This window comes from Ambystoma mexicanum, chromosome 3q (assembly GCF_040938575.1).
Source record: "Ambystoma mexicanum isolate Mex_15411 chromosome 3q, UKY_AmexF1_1, whole genome shotgun sequence".
NCBI classification, from domain to species: Eukaryota; Metazoa; Chordata; class Amphibia; order Caudata; family Ambystomatidae; genus Ambystoma; species Ambystoma mexicanum.
The window spans coordinates 1,017,996,428-1,018,015,989 of NC_090926.1; the positions used below are offsets into that span (position 1 = coordinate 1,017,996,428).

General features: G+C 45.2%; 1 protein-coding gene across 3 annotated transcripts in view; it reads right to left on the reverse strand.

Annotated features, from left to right (window-relative positions):
- Window positions 1-19,562, reverse strand: part of RNF213 (ring finger protein 213) — a 3,248,263-nt gene that overhangs the window by 2,725,664 nt on the left and 503,037 nt on the right. For all 3 annotated transcript variants that reach the window (XM_069655189.1, XM_069655190.1, XM_069655188.1), the window contains exon 10: window positions 12,215-12,410. In XM_069655189.1, coding sequence (XP_069511290.1) covers window positions 12,215-12,410 — 196 coding nt within the window. The remainder of the gene's footprint in view (window positions 1-12,214; window positions 12,411-19,562) is intronic.

The following is a 19,562-nucleotide window of genomic DNA, read 5'->3' on the forward strand; positions in this document are numbered from 1 at the left end:
TGCTTCTGCTCTTGATAATCTAAATGATAACCAATGTATACTTTAAATTTCAGCAAATATCTAGTCACAAATGGTTCTATCAACCAGAGTTTCACTTGCTCTCAAAAAGAGTCTTACCTGTAGTAAACAGATGTAGAAGCAGCCGGGCACCTTGCTCGCCTGAAAACGCGTTGCTTGTTGCTCGGGCTGCTTTTATAGTGCAGAAAATGGCGCCGGCGCGCAACGTGATGACGTCATCGTGTGCCGGCGGCCATTTTGAAATGTAAAAAAAAAAAAAACTTCAATTGGATGTCGACTGTTCCTTTGTGTGTACCAATGTACATATACAAACTTATGAGTTGTTTAACTTCTGGGGTATTAGATCTTTTTTAGTTTCACACATAATTGGTTTCTTAGAGTATTAACTCTATATTCCTGAACAAAGTAAAACCAGCTACAATTTACATGTTCCATATTATGGTATAATTGTCACACATAAATTGTTATATTATTAGTTATTTTCTCATATGAATTATTGCTGTTGTAATTCCACAGGAGGTTCTGTATATGTTGTTTCAGGTACATGTAACGCGACTATCAACACTTTAACTTACTTAATATGAACACCCAATGATACGAACCAATTATTTACTGATATGCTCCTAGTTGCTATATACTTCAACTTTGTATACATATTTTTGGACATTAAATAATTAACAGCATACTCACATTCATGTGTTGGTACCTAATTTCAACGTAATTTCATTTCATTAAATTTACTTTAAAGAAAACATGCAAAGTTACATTCCTCATTGAGGCCATCCGGATGCATAGAGTTGAGTTTTTCAATCCAGTAGGTTTCCTTCTGATTTAGAAGTCTGTTAATGTCAACTCTCTGTCCTTGAGTAACTTCCAATACATCCAAGATTTGAAATTTAATTTGCGCTATTTGATGATTAGCTTCTCTAAAATGTCTTGCTACTGGAGATTTGATGTTTCCTGTACGAATATTTGAACGATGTTCGTTCCATCTTGTTTTCGCTTTACGGGCGGTTTGTCCCACGTAGTACTTGCCACATGGGCACTTGATACTGTATATAACATTCATAGTGTCACATGTTGCGAATTTCGTCAAGTAGATTTTACGACCTGTGTTTGGGTGGAACACAACGTCCCCTTTCTGAACCATGTTACAATTTGAGCAGTTCAAACATGGAAATGTTCCCTTTCTTGTTGTTCTTGTTTTTTGTGTTTGAATGTCACTCCTTATCAACATATCTTTAATATTCCTGCTTCTGGTGTAGGCAAACATTGGAGGAGTGGTATAGAGGTGTCCCAGTATTCTGTCCTCTGATAGAAAATGCCAATGTTTCAAAACAATTTTTTTAACTTTATTACTCTCTGTAGAATATTTAGTCACATAGATGAATGGTGTTTCTTTAACTGACGTAGATTTGGTTAATACCTCTTGTCTATCCATGGTTATCACTTTGGAAATAGAATCATTGATCTCTTGTATAGGATAACCTCTTTGTAAAAATCTCTTTGCCATATCTTGTATTTGCTTACCACATTCCACTTCATCTTGCACTATTTTCTTAACCCTTAACATCTGGCTGTAAGGGAGACTTCTAAGAGTATTTTGAGGGTGAAAACTTAAACGATGCAGCAGATTATTACGATCGCTCGATTTTCGGTACAAGGTAGTGGTAAGTTTGAGATCCTGATTTGACACAGTGACATTCAGAAAGTTAACTTCTTTTTTACTATAAGTTGTTGTGAATTGTATATGTGTGTCGATTGTGTTCAGGAATCTTGTAAATTGTACGAACTGTTCTTCACTTCCTTGCCAAATTCCGAATACATCGTCGATGTATCTTCGCCAGTATTGGAGATGATGTTTCCAAATGTCATGAATCAGTATATTCTCTGTTTCGAATTTATACATAAAACTATTGGCGTAACTGGGTGCCATTGTGGCTCCCATAGAAGTTCCACTCGTCTGTAAATAGTACTGTTGTTGGTATCTAAAGTATGAATTTTGTGAAATGAAATCCAAGAGAATCATTAAAAATTCCTTGGATGCTTCTACCCCTCTAGTATTTAGTAACAACCATTCCACCGCTTCTTGTCCTTGATTATGAGGAATTGAGGTATACAAACTACGTACATCTGCGGTAAATAAAATACTGTTCTCATTCATAGTAATGTTCGTGAGAATATTCAAAAAATGAGTGGTATCCTTAATGTACGTGTTAGTGTTTTGTATTATAGGTTGCAAGAAATAATCCAAATATGTACCTAGAGGTTGTAAAATGCTGTTAGTGGCCGATACAATAGGTCTGCCTGGTGGTTTTTCTAATGTTTTATGAATTTTCGGAATAGTGTAGAAGACAGGTGTTCTCGGATTTGTAGTGGTTAGGAAACGTCGGGTCTTTTCTGTAATCCACTTGTTATTCTCCGCCAAATCGAGTATGTATTCCAAATTTTTTGAATGTCATCGATAGGGTCCTTATCTATGGGTTGATATACTGATCTGTCCATCAGTTGTTGCATGCATTCTTGATGGTAATCTGCAATATTTTGAATTACCATGGCTCCTCCTTTATCTGCAGGTTTAAATGTGATGTTCTTGTTCGAAAATAGTCTACGAATGGTACTTAAATCAGGTTTACTAAAGTTACCATATCGCAGTGATTTATATGAAAGTTTTTTCAAATCGGTGGTGACCATTCTTTGAAACAAGTCAATTATAGGATAATTTATAGGAGGTATGAAAGTACTCTTGGGTTTAAATTCTTTGTACTCAATTTCTAGTGTTGGGTACTCTATATTTTCTTCCTCAATTGTAGCAAAAAAAGCCTTTAATCTGAGTTTTCTTGAAAATTTGAATAGTTCTACTTTCTTCTAAAATAAAGTAGAGTGATATGTTGGAACAAAGTTAAGTCCTTTTTGTAATAGGTTGTTCTCTTCTTTAGACAAATGGTATTCTGACAAATTAATCACTAAGTTTTCCTGGGGTTCAATCGTGTATGTGGACGCTGTTGATTTCTGTCTGCGTCCCCTCCTTGTCCTCTTCCGCGTTGGCCTCTGCCTAAAAAAGTGCCCCTGAAATTGGTTCCTCTTCCTGTGGGGCGTTTATCGCCAGTACTTGTTCCTTCACCTGCGTCTTGTCGCTCTGCACCCGATGTCTCTGGTCCACTAGTATCTGGATCTGATGAACTTGACGAATTTCTTGGAACTGGTCTCTGATTGTATTTATTCATCCAAGTATACACCTCATCGTTTAAATAATCATACGTATCTCTACGATATTTTCGCAATTTCTTTGCTTCTAATTCTGTGCGATATTCTAGTAAATTAGTGTTGATCTCTTCCAAAATCTTTTCTAGATCGGAGAGCAAGTGAAACTCTGGTTGATAGAACCATTTGTGACTAGATATTTGTTGAAATATAAAGTATACATTGGTTATCATTTAAATTATCAAGAACAGAAGTAAGCTGCACAAAGGGCATATAACAAAATATAAACAAGCATGTTTGAGTGAAGCAGACTTGGATAATTCTCCAATAAGGAATTGAATACAAACAGGCCTAAGATTAGAAGCATCGTTTAATACAGGCACATTTTGGAGCAAACTTTAAGTACAATATAAAATGTTGTATTAGATTAAATGAAAATGTATGCTGTTATTAACATATTAGATAACATGATCTTTATTTTTTATTCTTTATCTTTTGATCACTAATAGTAACTGATGAAGGTCTAGCACAGACCGAAATGCATTGGACAATATAATGCTTGCTAAAGGCCTCAGACAAATGCAGATTTCTAAATAAAAGATTTTTTGGTTACAACTAATTGAACTTATTATTATTTTTGAAGAATTCTTGGCAAATTTTGAACATTTACTTAAAGCAAATTAGTGAGATATCCACAAAGGTCCTTCCAGCAGACTGGTGCAATTTAACCAGTCGACAGCGTAATATTATTTCATACCTCCCTTTGCAACGGGGAAGAATCTGGCGACAGGACCAAATACTTTACTAAGTTTAAATTACTGAATTAACTTACAACGTAGTGCCCACTCTATTCTTTCTTTGGACAATCTAAAACAGAAAGAGCCTGTAGTTCGCCAACCCTTCTGATAGAAGTGATAGCCACTAGGAAGGCTGTTTTATAAGTCAGGTCTTTCAGACTTGCTTCATGCATAGGCTCGAAGGGAGCTCCCATGAGCCTGGTTAAAACCACATTGAGATCCCATGCAGGGGCTGGATGAGAGATGGGAGGATAAATCCTCTTAACTCCTTCCATAAAGGCTTTAATCACCGGTATTTTCCACCACAATACCTTTTGCTGTGATGTGGTGTAGGCTGACAAAGCAGCCAGATGAACCTTTAGGGAATTAAAGACTAACCCAGAGTCCAACAGGTGGGTTAGATACAACACAATGTGTGAGGGTGAGCAATCGATAGGATTGACACCCTTGGAATTGCACCAGATGACAAAACGTTTCCACTTGCTAGCAGAGCCATAACGTGTATTAGGTTTTCTCGCTTCCCCGAGTATGTCCATGCACCTCTGAGGGAGTTGCAGGTGTCCAAACTCTATGATCTCAGGAGCCAAGCTGCTAAGTTCAGGGTTTGGGGGCACGGGTGTAGGGTCCTCCCCCTGTCCTGAGACATGTTGTACGGGCAGGGCAGCTTGACTGGTGGGGAGAGGAACATTTCCATCAGGTGAGTGAACCAGGGTTGGCGGGCCCACATGGGGGCCACCAGTATCATGGTAACTGGTTCCTGGTGCATCTTGTGCACTCTCCTGTTGAGAAGGGGAGTCGGGGGCAAAAGCGTAGACAAATTTCCCCAATCAAGTTATCCAGAGACCGTTCCCCTTGGATCGGTTCTGGGGGTACCTGGAGGCGTAGTCTTGGCATTGGGCGTTCTCCTGAGTAGCGAACAAGTCGATCTCTGGGAACCCCCATTCTGCGAAGACGCTGGACACAATGTCTTTGTGCAGTTGCCATTCGTATTCTTCTGGCAGAGGAAAATCTCTGCCGAGTACATCTGCTAGAAGATTGAGTTCCCCTGGAACATGTTGGGACAACAAAAACATCTTGTGTTTGAGAGCCCATATCCAAATGTTTTGGGACAGCTTGGATAGCCCTGGAGAGGGAGTACCCCTCCTGTTTGTTCAGGTAATACATTGCTGTAGTGCTGTCAGTTAAGATCAGCACTGTCTTCCCTTGCAGCTGCAACTGAAAGGCTTTCAATGCTTTGAACACCGCTAATGGCTCCAGTAAGTTTATATGATTGGATGCTACTTGAGGGGACCACACTCCGTGCGCTGTCTGCTGAAGAAGGTGAGCCTCCCACCCTGTGAGAGATGCGTCTGTCATGAGAGTGGCTTCCACTGCAGGGGTGGTGAAGGTTGTCCCCTTCAGGAGGTTTTCCCTTGACCACCACTGCAGAGAGAGAACGAGGGCTGGCGAGACAACTACCAGATCTTCCCAATGTCGGCTGGCCTGACACCACTGGCTGTTGAGCCACTCTTGCATGGGACAAGTATATACATGACGTCATCATCCCTGGCAACCGCATGGCTTGTTCTGAACCCGCTCGCTGGAGGGGAAGACAAGACCGCCTTCCGTCCGAATTAGTGCTCCCAGAAATTGTTTTACTTGGCTGGGGACTAGGCTGGACTTCTTTTCGTTGATTTAAAAAACCGGACTGAAAGAGATCTACTGTTTTTTGGGTGTTCGAAAAACAAGCGTCAAACGAGTCCCCCGTAATGTGCCAGTCGTCGAGGTAAGGGTAAACTGGGACCTATAGTCTGCACAGGTGTGCTGCCGCCACTGCCAGGACTTTGGTAAACACCCTTGGCACCGAGGCGATGCTGAAGGGGAGTACTTTGAACTGGTAGTGTTTGTCCTTGATCATGAACCTTAGGTATTTTTTGTGCGCTGGCAACATTGAAATATGAAAGTATGCATCTTTCATATCCAATGCTGCCATGAAGTCCCCCCGTTTCAGCAAGGGGATTACCTCCTGTAGTGTTAACATGCAAAACTTCTGGGGTTTTATGAATTTATTCGCTGGGCGCAGATCTAGAACAGGGTGCATGCTGAGATCCTTTTTGGGTACACGGAAGTACACTGAATAAATACCCTTGTTTACCTGAAGAATAGGGACAGCTTCTATGGCAGTACTTCCACCTCTTGAATCAGGATGTTTAAATGGTCCAGTGAAAGGTGCCCTGAGCGCGGCGGTCTGAACTGTGGAGGTCGGGAGAATTCCACGCAATAACCGTGGGCGACCGTCTTTAAGACCCACCGGTCGGAAGTTATCCCCTCCCATGCCTTGAGGAGAGATGTTAATCGCCCCCCCGACCAGGGAGGGGACCTGGACTTGGTGGTCATTTTTGACCCGAGGCTGTGGCTCCTCTGGGATTGGGGCCTCTGCCTCTACCTTTGCCGTGTTTCTGACCCCTTGAGGGATAGTAAGAGGGGCTCCCAGATGTTTGGTTCGTGTTGAAGTTGCCTGTGCCGTAGTTGTTTTGACCAGTACGAGCTTGTCCTCGAAAGGACCGCCGAGAGTTATTACTCCCCTGGGAAGAGGGTTTTGTGTAATTTGCTGCAGAGACTAAGGTCTCATGCTGCTTCTTGGCTGTCTCCAACGCTTCATCAACTTCTTTTCCAAAGAGGTTAGACTCTTCGATGGGTTTATTAATGAGGGAGGCCAGAGTTTCAGGTCTAAATCCCGATGTACGCAGCCATGCGTGTCTTTTCAGAAGAGTCCCTTGTGCAAGGGCTCTGCCCGATGGTTCTGCAGTGTCCAGGATGTTTTTAACCACATTCTGGTTAACCAGTTTTCCTTCAGCAACAATGGCCAGAAGCTTGGTCCTGGCTGGTTCAGGGACCTCCTGAGGCCTTCTTGGAGCAGGTTCCATTGGGCATCAGCATAGCTTGCTAATAGCGTAGTGTTATTAGCAACCCGAATGTTATATGCAGCTGCTGACGTAACACGTTTGCCATGGGCATACAGTTTCTTGGACTCCTTGTCCGGTGGTGATTCTACCGTGGCAAGGGGTACCCCTGCCCTCTTACGAGTGGTGGTCACTACCAGTGAGTCTGGGATGGCATGCCCCTTGATATATAGAGGGGCAGAGGGAGAAGGCCGAAATAACTTTGAATCTCGGGTTCACGGCCCTTGTCTGGGCAGGTGTAACTAAAGATCGAGTTATCTGCCTTTTGACAGAGTTAAGGAGGGGCATGGATTGACTTGCTGGAGGTTTTTCCTTAATGTCCTCCACAAAATCCTGCTCAGGCAAAGCCTCTTGAGTGGCAATTTTTAAGAATTCTGCTGCTTTTTTCAACATGGTGTTGTAAGCCATTTGGTCATCCACAGGGGAGGCCTGGCGAGCCGGGGTGGACGGAGGAGAATCGATGCACAAAATATCAGAGACCCGATCTTGATGTGACCAAGGATCCTGTCCTTCCTGCTGGGTTTCCTCCCAGTTTACCATATCCGGTTGATCTTCTTCGTAATTTTCGAGAAAAGAGGATTCCTCTTCTTCAGTATAGATGTCTCTGTATGTGTCCATGTGGACCACGTCTTCCTGTTGGAAAGCTTGAGGCTGAACATCTTGTGTTTGAAGGTTAGGGTCTATCCGAGCCTTTTTTGGCCGAGGCTGATCAGCAGAACTGATAATATGCTGCAGCCGATCCATACATCCCTCAAACTTTTCAGTAGTCCATTTAGAGGACCCAAATGGACCTAGGTGGGGAGGAAAAACGTTCTCTGCCCTATGTCATCAAAAGGAACTTCTCAGGGTATCTGAGAGAGGCTCTGGACTATCCACGTAAGAGTCGTCGGAATCGCGGCCCAAGTCCGTCGAAAACTTTTCTGCGACTTGGCCCATAACTCTCGGCAGGACCAGAATAAGGCCCACCGCCGCTGCGATCCTACCGATGCTCTTCAGGATAGTAACCGAATCATCGTGAGACGAAGCCTCTGATGATATAACGGTAGCTGAAACGCCGTCCGGGGCACCAGAAGGCCCAGCGGTCGGTTTGCCGGGTAGAGGCCTAGTCGTAGTTTTCGGGCCTATTGACGCCTTGGAAATCGTCGAAGTTTCGGATTCCAAAACTTCGGTGCTTGTAGATTGGGGAGTAGCGCCCTTATTAGTTTTCGTTTGCCCAGTCAAGCGATGCTGCAGATGCGGGGAAGGCTTTGGATCTACACGATCCGAAGGAATCGTCGAAGTTTGACGGACCCGTTAGCGCTTTCGCCTTTTTCGACAAAGACATCGAAGATGGCATAGGGGTTGTGTGTTTAGTGTGATGTGTATGTACGCCCTTGTCACCGGGTGTAGTCCCTGTAGAAAGGCCAGAGTCGAGCCTGGAAGGGTCGGGACGGGCTTGGCGGACCTAGAAGTGTCCACCTCAAGGTCTAGAACATCCGCATTGGACGTTTGGTCATCCGAAGTACCCCCTGTCACTTTCAGCTGGTGTTGCGGTAGGGGAGGGAGGCTCCACGCGTGACATGCCATACGCGGCCCTCCGCTTTACACGGCGATCCTTAAGGGTTTTAGGCTTAAGGAGTTTGCACGCCGAACACCGCTTTTCGTCGTGCTCTAGGGGGAGACAGGCGTTACACGTTCTGTGCTCGTCCTTCCAAGGATATCTGACCCTACACTTGGGGCATAATCTAAAAGGAGTCCTTTCCATAGCAAAAGGGAAGGATGACCAGACCGAAAGGGAAAGAAGTGGAAAGGAGGAAAGACATAACAATATGGCCACCCCGAACCCACTCTCCCTACTGTATAGGTCGGCAGAGGGCCCTACCACGTGGAAATGCGGCCACCGGATTTTAGGTGCCGAAACCACAGCCGTAGACTAATCCCCCGTAGTCTTCGTCAAAGATGTTCTTATTAGGCCAAGTGACTTAACGGGGAATAAACCAACAATTTGGTAAAGATAAACAATGTCTCTTTTAAGAGATCTGCAATAGGGTGACCAGTTATCTGGGCGGAAAAAAACAATCTGGGGGTCCTTTGCGAGTGAGAGATTTTGGGTACTACACACGTCATGATAGGGATAGTGTTACAGACACGCCTATGCCGACGTCCCCTTTCGGTCCCCGAAAGACAAAATGCAATACTCCGGTTACCACTGGATGTCGGACCATATGCACAGCATGTGATTCTAAGCAGATTAACAAGCATCAGAAATCCCCTTTTTCCCTCGTGTACCTGTCTCCAGACGTCCTCCAGCTCAAGCTGATCCAGAATCTTTTGTAGTGCCCTAGCCAGTGGCGCTGGTTTCTTATGCTTGCCATCCGACCTATCCAGCTCCGGGTCCAACGTACAGTTGAAGTCACCGGCCCAAATAATCGTTGCATCCCTACATGTGGCCAGCCGGGGTGTAAGCTCCTGAAGAACTCTGTTGCATCATGGTTGGGAGCATACGTGTTCACTAGGCACACCTCCCGATTCTCCAGCATGCCCCTTATGATCAAGACTCTTGGCCCCCCACATCCTTTTCCTGTTGCAAAAGCTGGAACGGGACACCTGGAGCGATCCATGTCAACACTCCCCTTGCATAGTTGGAGTACGTTGAACTGTTCATCTGCCTTCCCCACTTCTTCGCTGTCTTGGCCTGCTTTTCAGCCGTCAGGTGAGTCTCCTGCAGCATTGCAATATGGACCTTTGTTCTATTCTGCCAGGCGTAGACCCTCAGTCTCTTAACGTAGGCATTAAGCCCTCCGACTATCATGAACCACCGATTCCACCCCTTCTGGACTTCGTGGTCCATGATGCACCGCGTCATTAGGTCAGTGACTCCTCCAACATGGCCAACGGGCCAGAAACGCTGCGCTCTAGTCTTTGCGTGCAACACTCTGCTTCCTAGAAAACAGGTATGCCCCCGCGGCTCTGCGCATCTCAGCGCTACTGCTTGGAGTTGTGAAGTGTGGGTTTAGAATCTGTGTACCGTAATATCTCCAGTTCCCTACCTTTTTCTTCCTTCATGGAACCCTCTTCTGAATCCTGCACTCTCCCGCTAGCATTATCTCCCCTCATCCTGGAACCCGTCTTGTGCTCGGTGCTGCGGTCTCCCGGGCACTCTGAGCATAGGACGCCTAACCCCTCCTGCTTCCTGGATCCATCGCTGAACATTCCTGGATACTGAACGCTATCCTGCTTAGGCAGTCGGCTACCTCACGCTGGAACCCGAAGACTCAAGCTCCTACCTGTACAAGTCTCGACAGTGAGGACGGAGGAAAGCGCTCCCAAGAAGACCACAAGCAAGGAAAACAGGTGACAAAGAAAGTAGTTTGTGACACCGACGTTCCACGTGACTATATTTAGTACCTCCTGGCCCATGTGTTCTCTGAATCCAGGGGCCCGTTCGTTCCCATGGGCTCCTGTGCTCTTTCCCCTTTCAGACGAAGCTCAAGTCGACCACGCTCTTCACCTCTGCCATGTCCTTGTCGTTTGGTTTTTCCAACTCCATTTGTGCCTTCTCCTCACCAAACTAACCCAATAACTCCTATTCTACCACTGGTTCCTAGTGATTCCATCGACAGCCAAAGCATCGACAACAATGCCATTGACAAAAAAAGGATCGAAGAAAAAACATCAAATGCATTTTTTTTAATGGGTGGGTTTTCTCCCCTAACCCCCTTTTTTAAAACATTAAAACACATTTTTACTAAACTAAACCCTTTACCATTTAAAAAAATGCATTTGATTTTTTTTTCGATACATTTTTTTTCAATGGTATGTTCTGTCGGTTCTTTGGATTCGATGCAATGACCGGATACCTCTACCACCAACCATTCGACTAACTAGGACTATAACTGTCAAACCAACGCCCAGCCACCCTCTCCCTACGAACTCTCTGGGGTTTCGTGTCATGCCGACCGGTGCGGCTGCGGTCCTCTTCGCCTCTCCAATGTCTTCTGGCCTGCTTAATTCTTTCAGCCTGGTGCCTCTGCATGTGTTAATTCGGCTCATCTCCGTCTGGGTAAGTTCCCTTCCTCATTGGCATGTCTGGATCTCTGCTGAGGTATCCCTTGCTGGTCCATCCATGTGTGTCTCTCCTCAGTGGTGTCGAAGAAGCACGTCCTGTCCCGGTGTATCACTGAGTTTAGTAGGATAAAGTAACATGTAGCACTCCCCTGCCGCCCTCAGGCGTTCCTTCGTGGGGCCGAATTGCGTTCTCTGCTTCTGGACCATGACCGTGTAGTCTGGGTATATGGTGATTCTGGAAGAGTTCCTGTGATCACCCCTCCCCTCCCTTGAAAACCTCAGTATTTTCTCCCTATCTTTGAAGTTCATGATTTTGGCGATCATGGATCTTGGGGGGGCTCCCGGTGGGGACTTCCTGGTCTGGGCTCTATGTGCCCGCTCCACCACAAAGCCCTGGGCCAGCCCTGCCACCCGATCTCCTGGAGCAGCAAGTTCTCTATGTACTCCGTGGGATCTCTGCCTTCCTCACCCTCCGGCAGTCCCACGATTTGGATGTTGTTTCTTCGGGCCCTCAACTCGCCGTTCCAGGGTCTGGACTGTATTTTTATACATTTCTATCCAAATTGAATTGTGTATTATATTGGACTCATTGAGGACCCCTGACCCCACTCACTCTCCTGAAAATAGACTTGACTGCTCACCACATTTACCTTGATTGGGTTTTGGCTAACCTCTCTCTGGTCACTATAGCTGGGTGGCCTCAAAATCTGTTCACCAAGCCAGATTCTAGAAATCCATCTTCTCTCGTCAACATTTTTTTAAACATTCATTTGCATGTATATCTAGGTTTCTTCCACCAGCTGGTGTCCCTTTCCAGAACATGTATGCGGTCATCCTCGAGAGTAATTGTGCTTTTTTTATCTCGAACCTTCCTTGCACATTTGCATACTTTGTCTGCAGGCCTGTGCAATGGCTCAGACATACTCACACCAACATTGGTTGGGACTACACAAACATTTCCTTTATTTATTTATTTTTTAATAACAAAACTTTGGCATTTTGAGCTTGTGGGGAGAGGTTGTATTCCACTACTACCCAAACAGGAAGAGAGGTAAAATGTAGAACATTCTGTCAGTTGATACATTTTCAATAGTGTAAAAAATAAAAAATCAACATCTTTTCACATAGGTGTGTGAGCCAAGTCCTGTTATCACACATGAAATGGCTAGTGCACTATATATAGTTGCAATTTTTAAAGATACAAACCTTATAATTCATGTAACCGATTAGGCCATCTCTCAATCGATAATAAGTTCCTACAAGAGCATCCAAAAGATTGACTGGCACTCCGCTAAGAAATTCTGCCAGCAATTCCATGGGCATCAGAGCAAACCAGGATCTGCCGAGAGATCTATCCACCTCGAGCAGGTGCCGTTTCGACTTCATGAGCTGAAGGAGGGTTCTATAATACACACAAAACATCAAAATGAACATCACAACACAATCACTTCTGGACACCAATATATTTCAATCAAAGAACTATTTGGCAAAAGAAAAACATTGAAGGGCTGATTCACATAGCTTCTGCAAGTGTAAATCTGGCGTGCATGTGGGGAAAGTACTCATTTACAAATATTTAAGTTTTACAAGATTCACAAAGCAGGTCACAGAGGCTTCAAAAAACAAAAAGTACCATACAAAGAACATCAATACATTTTGTCCTAAGAAACGCATACAGGCATAACCAACTAGCAAATCCACAAAGGTTGGCATGCCAAAGTGCACGTCATAAAGGAAATCGGTTAGCACAGGGCAAATGTGGTTAAACACCCACCAAGTCTTAAATTATATGAGTGTTAACCAAGAATTAAAAGTACATTTTCTACACTGACTAAGTTACATCTGAGCAATCCAAGTAATTTGCAAAATAAGCACGCAGATAGTCAGATTGTCAAATTGGAAGCAAGTGGGTAGGAAGAAACGATCATTTGGAAATTGCAAACAAGAGGAAAAGGGACTTCAAAAAAGAAATTGGCATCGAATATATTACACGGGGAGTGACATTGCCAGGAGCTAAGAGCTATTTAGCTCATGCTGGTATCCTAGAAAAGTCTGGTTGGCCTTACAGCGACCAGGAGCTACCTTAGACGTCCGAAGCCAATTGGTGCCATACAGGCCTTTGCAACGTGTTTAAAAGTGTATTAGGACACTTTTAGAGGATAGTTTTCTCTTAATGGTTGTGAGGCTTCACCGGTTAAGTTGACGAGAGAAACATCACAGTTGGAATACAAAGGCTTCCTTGAAAGAAGTGCTTCAATAACTGCAGAAAGTTTTTCATTTACTTCAACAAAAAAAAAATGGTCATCTGCTTGGTCGGGGAACATTTAGCGGATACCAACACGAGCAGTCAAATACTCCACTGTGAAAAACGCGGTAGGCGGAAGAAATCATGTTTCACAGGTTTCAGTATTCCAGTGACACTAGGCATAGTAACAGAGACCCTATGCACATGAAAAAATACCTGGAATCCACAGAACAAAGTTAACTCAAGACAGATGTCGCAGACTAGTTAAGTCCAGCCAGATTTTATTGTGCACAGTGAGAACATAAATGCCATCTTTGCTTTTGCACACCTAGCTCAGGAAGGCCAGATACCATTACGAACAAGTTACTTACCTGTAACTACTGTTCTCCAGCATGGGTCTGGCATCGATTCATATGCTCATGAAAAATTCACAGTTGTCAGGCCTGGAATCCTCGGTAAAAGAAAAAAAGTTTCACTTTCACTTACAAACTGTGTTTCTCCTCTAAACCAATCACTGTACTCTGGGTCATACTGCCCCCAGCCAATGACTGCCCTCTTCCTAAGCTCCTCCTCTGAAAGCCATCTTCATATTTGGTAGCATATACAGTGTCACTATGACCAAGAAGAGCCGCAAAGGGGCAGGAGGGAGTGAATCCATGCCAGACCCACGCTGGAGAAATTAATAGTTAATCACCATAGTGACTAACGTACTCTTAGTCCATAGTCCCCTTTCCTCCATACTGCATGGGAGTCCCTTGCTAGGGACAGGAGATGGAACCTTTTCCACCAGAAAAAAACCTTCTTCCCCTTTAAATATAGAGGCACACGGGGTCAGGCCCTGGGAGCATTCGCTCCCCTAACTCCACCCTCCGGCCCCACACCTCAGTCCCCATTGATGCATCGACAATATTTTAACATTGCCTAATGACACCAGTATTATTAGGGGCAGGGGGTGGTGGGACGTACGGAGGAAAGGGGACTATGGACTAAGGGTACGTTAGTCACTACAGTGAGTAACTATCAACTCTTACGTTCTGTCCCTTTTCCTCCATACAACATGGGTTATTAGAACTGAATGTAGCCCATGGTGGCGAGGAGACTATTAGGCAGATTTGCATACAGTACCCTTTGGGACCACCACATACAATTAGGACTACAGGTGTAAGCAAAACCAACCTTTGGTATAGGTCTGTACTACACAGATTTGTGGTAGCAAGCTGACCAGCCAGGCTTATCTCAAGAGGGAAGGTGAGCAGTACAAGAGGTCACACAGGGGTCTTACAATCACAGTGGTTCAAGTATATTCTAGCACTCAAGGTTTCTTGGTAAAACACTTAATGTATTACACAATCATTTAGAAAACATTCACTAGAAGGGGGAAACTTATTATACACAAACACACTTCAATAACAAACCAATGAGTTTCTGAACAGATTAGGCTCCCGCTGAAATAGGAGAAAAATGGCATTTCAATTACTTTCAATGGCAGTAAAAAGGCACAAGTTAGCAGAATAGATCACACATCAGGACTCGATTCAGTTCAATAGGCCTAGACCAAAGTCAATGGACTAGTGTCTTGGATAGGAAAGAGCAGTTCTTGAAGTAAAGAGTAAATTCTTTGCAAAAGTTCTAAGAAGCAGAAGTATGTTGGGTCACAAGCTGATTAGGCCTGCAAGCTAGGAAAGTTTCAAGAACTCTCACCACGAGAAAGGCCCTCTCTCAATCGGGTTGGCACAGTACCTAAGTATGAAGCAAAAGATACAGCTAAAGATTATGGTTCCTGGCACTGCACGGGATCATCAGAAACACTGACAAAATTGAGTCACTTCTGTTCGAGTAGCTGTAATTCAAGCACACAAGCTGGTGTCCTTCCCCCCTGGTTAATCCTAACCAGCTTTGAGAAAGGTATCCAGGTGGCTTACGAGTTGATTGGTCCCACCAACTCAAATGGAGAAGTCGTCCTTGAAGGGGCTTCTCTGTCGAGATGAACTTGGCAATTCGGACCTGCAGCAGGGCTTCACCGGGCAAACCAAAGGTCCAGGAGTTGCAGCAGCCGTCCTCTTCCAGCTCGTCTTCAGTTCTTTCGTTCCAGTGGTCGACTGCTTTCCAGTCCAAAAGACTCGCCTTTTAAACAGTTTTCTCCCATTCATTCCTGCCTAGCTGCCACTCACCCAGGAGGGTGGCTGTCCTTGCAGGACAGTCAGCCAGTCGATCACGCCAGAGTGCATTTGGGTCTCCCAGGAGACTAAGCAACAGGGGTTTCGGGCACCTCCCTCACTTCCTGCCCACCCCAGTCACTCGGGCGCCAGAGGGCGTCTTCAGTCCTGAAGCCTGCCAAAGGCATAGAAACAAAGGGACCAAACCTGGTCAGCGCGCAGAGACAAATACTACAAGGACCTTTCCAAAAAGAAATGGCGAAAAAAGAAGGCCGGGACCCGTTTAAACAAAGGGGCTTAAGGTGCCATCTTGAAAAACATGGCTCCCGTGATCTTTGGCTACCGGTGTTCGCGGTCGAGAAAAATCATGGTAGTTTGTTGTAAAACCACTGCCACCAGCCATTTCGATAGAAAAGGGCAGCATTTAACTGCTACATGAGTTTATACACACAGGGGATACTAGGTAGCCCCTTCAGCACTCTATAGGAAGATAGTGTGTGCTGGGTCTAAGAATTTAAAATGACTAGTAAAGTCAATTTAACCTTACATTCTCTGGGAAACAGTTGTTTATCCCAGAGAAGGTATTTAAACCTTTGGGAAGTCTAAAAAGAAACCCCTGTGTCACTGCACTGAGGGTGCTGTGTAATACATGAAAAGATGCCTATGGAGTTATCTTAAAACTCCATAAACAAAGAACACAAGAGTAAAACATACATAAAAACACATAAGAGTGGTGTTAGGGAGAATTCTCTGTTAAGGCTAATTTCCCAAACCTAGTAAGTCCCCCAGCAGCTTTGCTGGATTTTTTGGGTTTATTTATTTCTCCTGCTAAGAGTGAGACTCATTCTCCCACTCTTAGACATGATTTGAGATATCCTTTGACTTTGTAATGTGTTAAATGGGCTATGGGGTCTTTTACTCCATAGGGATTCATGTATTTTTGGTAAGTGTGTTACACAGCACCTTCAGTGCAGTAACACAGGGGTGTCATAGTGACCCCCAAACAGACTCCATACCCTGGGACTGACTACTGTCTCCCAGGGCATGTAAAGTCACCATTGACTTTACTAGTCTTAAATTGGGAACAGAACCAGTACAAACCATCATATTGTGGAAGTACGGGTAGGGTTAGATTGCCCCTGGGTCGGTTTTTCGAGGGGGCACTGTGCAGTCCCCCCCCTCGTCGAGTTTGTGGCTGGTGGCAGTGGTTACCACGCAAAATATTCCACCGGAATATTTCCTATGGGATTTTCCCATTCATTTTAAACGCACCACTTTTTGGTGCAATGTTAAAGATACCGCCGGGTTATTTATTTAATATTTATTCCCCGGTTGGGTCTTTTTGCCAGGACTCGGTTTTAAAATGGCGTTTGTGTTCACCTCTGTATCTCCAACACAAGTTGAGCCCTTTGTTCCACTTTTTGGCGGGCTTCTGCACAGAAGCCTCCAAAAGTGGTGCCACTCTGTCTGGGTCTACATGATGTGTGGGAGGGGGGTTTAGGCACCCTCGACTGAGTTGACTCGGCAACTCAAGTCGCACTCTTGTGTGATTGGCCCAGTGGTGAGCCGCCCGGCTAACCACTTAGCATGATTGAGTGAAAGCTAGGACTGATGAATGGGGTTTTCTGCATAAAAGCAGGGCTTTGGGGACTGGAACTTCAGAAGTCGCCACAGGACAAAGAATCCGAAGAGGGAGAAGCTGAGCCGACCTGCAACGACGAAACCACCGGTGGAGCCCTGCTGAACCATCTAACCACTTCCCAACGACAGAGAAGATCTTCGTCCCAGAGAGGTTTCTTCCTCTGAGCTGGTGGGGATAACCAGTTCGCCCTCTTTTTCGCCTTCCTGGATCATCTCGTGCTCGAATCACCCGTGCCAAGCACCCCAGCGGCCAGATAGCCATGCTTCATCACTACCGCGAATAAAAGGGTAGTACCTTTTAACCGGGAAATTCTGCGGCTGGTTTCTTCCCTGGCAGTGCAACGACCTCCAGCTTTCCTCCACGTCGAGATGATCTCTTCTCCTGGATGAAGCACCGACTTGCACCCACTGCCAGGAACAACTGCCCCCGCTGGAGCTTTCTCACCATTTCGGGTACTGAGTCCCGCCTGGTCTCCCTTGCAACAGACTGTTCAAGGTGTCCTGTAAATCCTTGACTTTCTATCCTGGGGTGACTTGGGACCTACCAACTAACTTTTCCTGACTTGATCCAACCCTTTTTGAACTCTTTGCAAAGACTCTTTAAAAGTACTATTCAACTGTGTGATCTTGGACACATTCCGCCTTGCTCTCTCCAAGAGTGGGCCTGGCCTATGACTTTCTTACTCCTCAGTAGATTCTGCCTTTTCTGACCTGCTCTGGTCCTCCTAAGGTGTTGGTATTGTGTATGTTCCTAATTCTGCCTTTTTCATTAACTTATTGGAGGGCCATTTTAGGTTAAGCGCTCACCTCTGTCTGAAAATAAGTGGTGTTTTAACTAAGGCTTGCTCAATAAGTTATCAGGGACGTATATATATTAATAGTGACTGTGTTTGAACTTGCTTGCCATAGTGTTAGTGTATTTTACAAAGTGTGTTTTAAAATAAATAATTATATACTTTTATACCCAAGCTCTGGTCAGTGTTTGCTTGTGCTACTGTATTTTGGTACCTATCTTGTATACTCTATATACTGTCTAACTCTTCTTGAGCGAAGTCTGGCTGCTCAGCCACAGCTACCAGGTAAATCTGGGTGGTACAAACTGCTACCAATTGGGTTTACTGCCAACACCTGTAGTCTTAAGCCTTTTTCAGTCGTCCCTAAGGGAACGGCACAGGTTTCTGCCTAACAAGTGGGGAAAAAAGGCTCACTCTTTCCAGGTAAAAAATCAAGTCCTCAAAATCCAGCAAAGTTGCTGGGGGTCTCTAAGGTGAAGGAAATTAGCAATTTTTTGAGAATTCTCACTAACAGACCCTCCTTAAGAAAATAGGTTCCTTAGAACCGCCTGTCAGAAAGCCGCGTCTGACTTTAAAGCCGGCGTCTAAACAGTAATGCTTACAGAAGGCCGAATGGGTTTCCCTGGTGGCCACCCTGCTGATGACCTGCCACGGGACCTGCTGTTGTAATGCAATGGCCGTGGCCTGGGCTCTGACCACATGGGCTTGCACGTTAGCTGGAAGTGGCTTGTGCTACTACTCATGCCTCCTTGATGGGCAAAACCATCAACCGTGCTATAGAGGCCTTGGATGCTCGATACCCGGGCCTTGACCACTCGAAAGTGACAAACAGTGCGTCTGACTTGTGGAAGCCCTTGGTCCTGTACAGATAGAATTTCAGAGTGCGTCTAACATCCAGACAGTGCAAAACCCTCAGAGCTTCGTCCTTAGGGTCGGCAAAAAAAGTAGGTAAGACTATTACCTTGTTTAGATGGAAAGCGGAGGGTACCTTTGGTAGGAAAGCTGGGCGTGTCGGCAAGACCACCTTATCCTTGTGAAAAGTAGTATAAGGCTCTGAAGCCACCAAAGCCTGGATCTTGCTGACTCTGCGAGCAGAAGTGAGGCCCACTAACAGGGCTGTCTTCATGGTGACCAGCCTGATGTCCGCGGACGCCACTAGCTCAAACGGCTTGTGCGCCAAGGCGCCCAACACTACATTAAGGTCCCACACGGGGTGTGGTTTTTGGATGGGCGGGTAGAGTCTGGTGATGCCGTCAAATGCCTCTTCTGAATTTCTGTAGGCTCCTATGACTGCCAAATACGTGCAGCATGTGTCCACCTGCACGCCAGAGTTCGCCAGGTGAGCCGAGAAGGAGAGCACATCACCCAACGCGCACGTAAGGAACAAGTTACTTACCTGTAACTGTTCTCCAGCATGGGTCAGCCATGCCCATGAATATTCCCCGTCAGGTTGGGAATTCTCGGTAAAGAAAAAAACAGTTTCACTTCTGAACTGTCTTTCTCCTAACAACCAATCCCTGGTCTCTGGGTCATACTGCCCCCGGCCAATGACTGCTCTCTACCTAAACCCCTCCACTGGCAGCCATCTTCAGATTTGGTAGCACGTAAAGTGGTAGTAGGACCAAGAGAAGAGCCGCAGAGCGGTAGGGTTTGCATGTGAATCTATGCCAGACCCATGCTGGAGTGCAACAGTTATAGGTAAGTAACTTGTTTGTTCT